At 45.1% G+C, this 1,886-nt stretch overlaps 1 protein-coding gene across 1 annotated transcript; it reads left to right on the top strand.

The window, feature by feature from the left end:
* Positions 1-591: 591 nt before the first annotated feature.
* LOC123829419 (olfactory receptor 4D11) lies at positions 592-1,527 on the top strand. Its single transcript, XM_045855122.1, has one exon. The coding sequence runs from the start codon at positions 592-594 to the stop codon at positions 1,525-1,527; it is 936 nt and encodes a 311-aa protein (XP_045711078.1).
* Positions 1,528-1,886: the final 359 nt, after the last annotated feature.

Here is a 1,886-nt window from a genome sequence, read left to right as displayed (position 1 = left end):
AAAGTTTCTAATTTTCCATAGAATTCAATGTGTCATTTAGAAAAAGGGAGGAGTGCTTCTGTAGAATTCAGTCCAAAGAGAACCGTTTTGCTGATAGGAGTTCTTAAACTATTTCAATGGAGCAGCCAGTCTGGAAAAACGAAAAAGACAAACAAACAAAAAAAGTGTTCCTGCAGAATTCGGAAAGCCCCGGGTCACACCAGACAGAAACTGCCTTCCCCACACACCAATCTGACCCCACTTTTACATCCCTTGTATCACAGGAGTCCCTTTCCGAATATTTCCCATGCCGCTGTTTGTCTTGGATACTTAGAACTTGTATACCCAGAGCAAAATTTTTATGCATTTTCTAAAATACTTATAATTTACAGAAAAAAAGAATCATTAAATGAATGTTTGTGGAGTAACATGTCACTTTGGACACATTAACAATAATCTCGGGAGAGCAATTCATGTTGTGGTGACAGCTCACTGGTTCTCACACCTATACCTGACTCTGGAAACCTGAATCTGTTAAGGGAGCGTAGAGGACTTCTGAAATAACACTTTTAATTTTTTCCAAGCTACATGAGGAAGAGAAAACATGATCCAATGGCCTTGGAAAATGGCACCGTGGTAAAAGAATTTATATTTCGGGGGCTTACGCAGTCCCAAGACCTGAGCTTGGTGTTATTCCTTTTTTTGTCTTTTGTGTACACGACAACTCTGCTGGGAAACCTCCTCATCATGGTCACCGTGACCTGTGAGTCTCGCCTTCACACCCCCATGTACTTCCTGCTCCGCAACCTAGCCATCCTTGACATCTGCTTCTCCTCCATCACTGCTCCGAAGGTCCTAGTAGACCTTCTGTCAAAGACGAAGACCATCTCCTATGCAAGCTGCATGACGCAGATCTTTTTCTTCCACCTCCTCGGTGGAGCAGACATCTTCTCACTCTCTGTTATGGCCTTTGATCGCTACATAGCCATCTCCAAGCCCCTGCACTATGTGACCATCATGAGTAGGGGGCGCTGCACTGCCCTCATTGCAGCCTCCTGGGTGGGGGGCTTTGTCCACTCCATCGTCCAGATTTCCCTGCTGCTCCCACTCCCCTTCTGTGGACCCAATGTTCTCGACACTTTCTACTGTGATGTCCCCCAGGTCCTCAACCTCGCCTGCACAGACACCTTTGCTCTTGAGCTCCTCATGATTTCCAACAATGGCTTAGTCACTACCCTGTGGTTCTTCTTCCTCCTGGCGTCCTACACAGTCATCCTAATGATGCTGAGGTCTCAGGCAGGGGAGGGAAGGAGGAAAGCCATCTCCACCTGCACAGCCCACGTCACTGTGGTGACCCTGCACTTTGTGCCCTGCATCTACGTCTACGCCAGGCCCTTCACTGCCCTTCCCCCAGATAAGGCCATCTCTGTCACCTTCACTGTCATCTCTCCTCTGCTGAACCCCCTGATCTACACTCTGAGGAACCAGGAGATGAAGTCAGCCATGAGGAGACTGAAGAGAAGACTCGTGCTTTCCGTGATGGAATAGAGTAAGAATCTCCAACTTCTTCTTCACCAGGGACTCCTTTCACTATTTTCCCAATGGCTTATATAGGTATTCAAATAAATTGTCAATAAACCAATGGTACTTACTAAGTAACATTGTATTTTCCAATTTAAGAATAGGTTACTGATAACCCAAGCTTCTGGTGGGAGTGAAATAACTAGTATTATAATATTAAGTTGATGGATGTGTTTCCCATGAAGGATAACTAAATGGCAGTGAAGAAATTAATTGAATCCAGCCCCTTTTTTAAGAGGTAAGTAAATAGAAGCCCAGAGATAAAGGGATTTGCTCAAAATCTCGTAGAGAAGTCTTCAGATACCCGATCTATTGTTCTACCACCA

The sequence above is a fragment of the Phyllostomus hastatus genome, unplaced genomic scaffold, assembly GCF_019186645.2.
Source record: "Phyllostomus hastatus isolate PE091 unplaced genomic scaffold, TTU_PhHast_1.1 phas_scaffold_11, whole genome shotgun sequence".
Lineage (NCBI taxonomy): Eukaryota > Metazoa > Chordata > Mammalia > Chiroptera > Phyllostomidae > Phyllostomus > Phyllostomus hastatus.
This window is presented reverse-complemented; position numbering and strand designations above follow the sequence as displayed.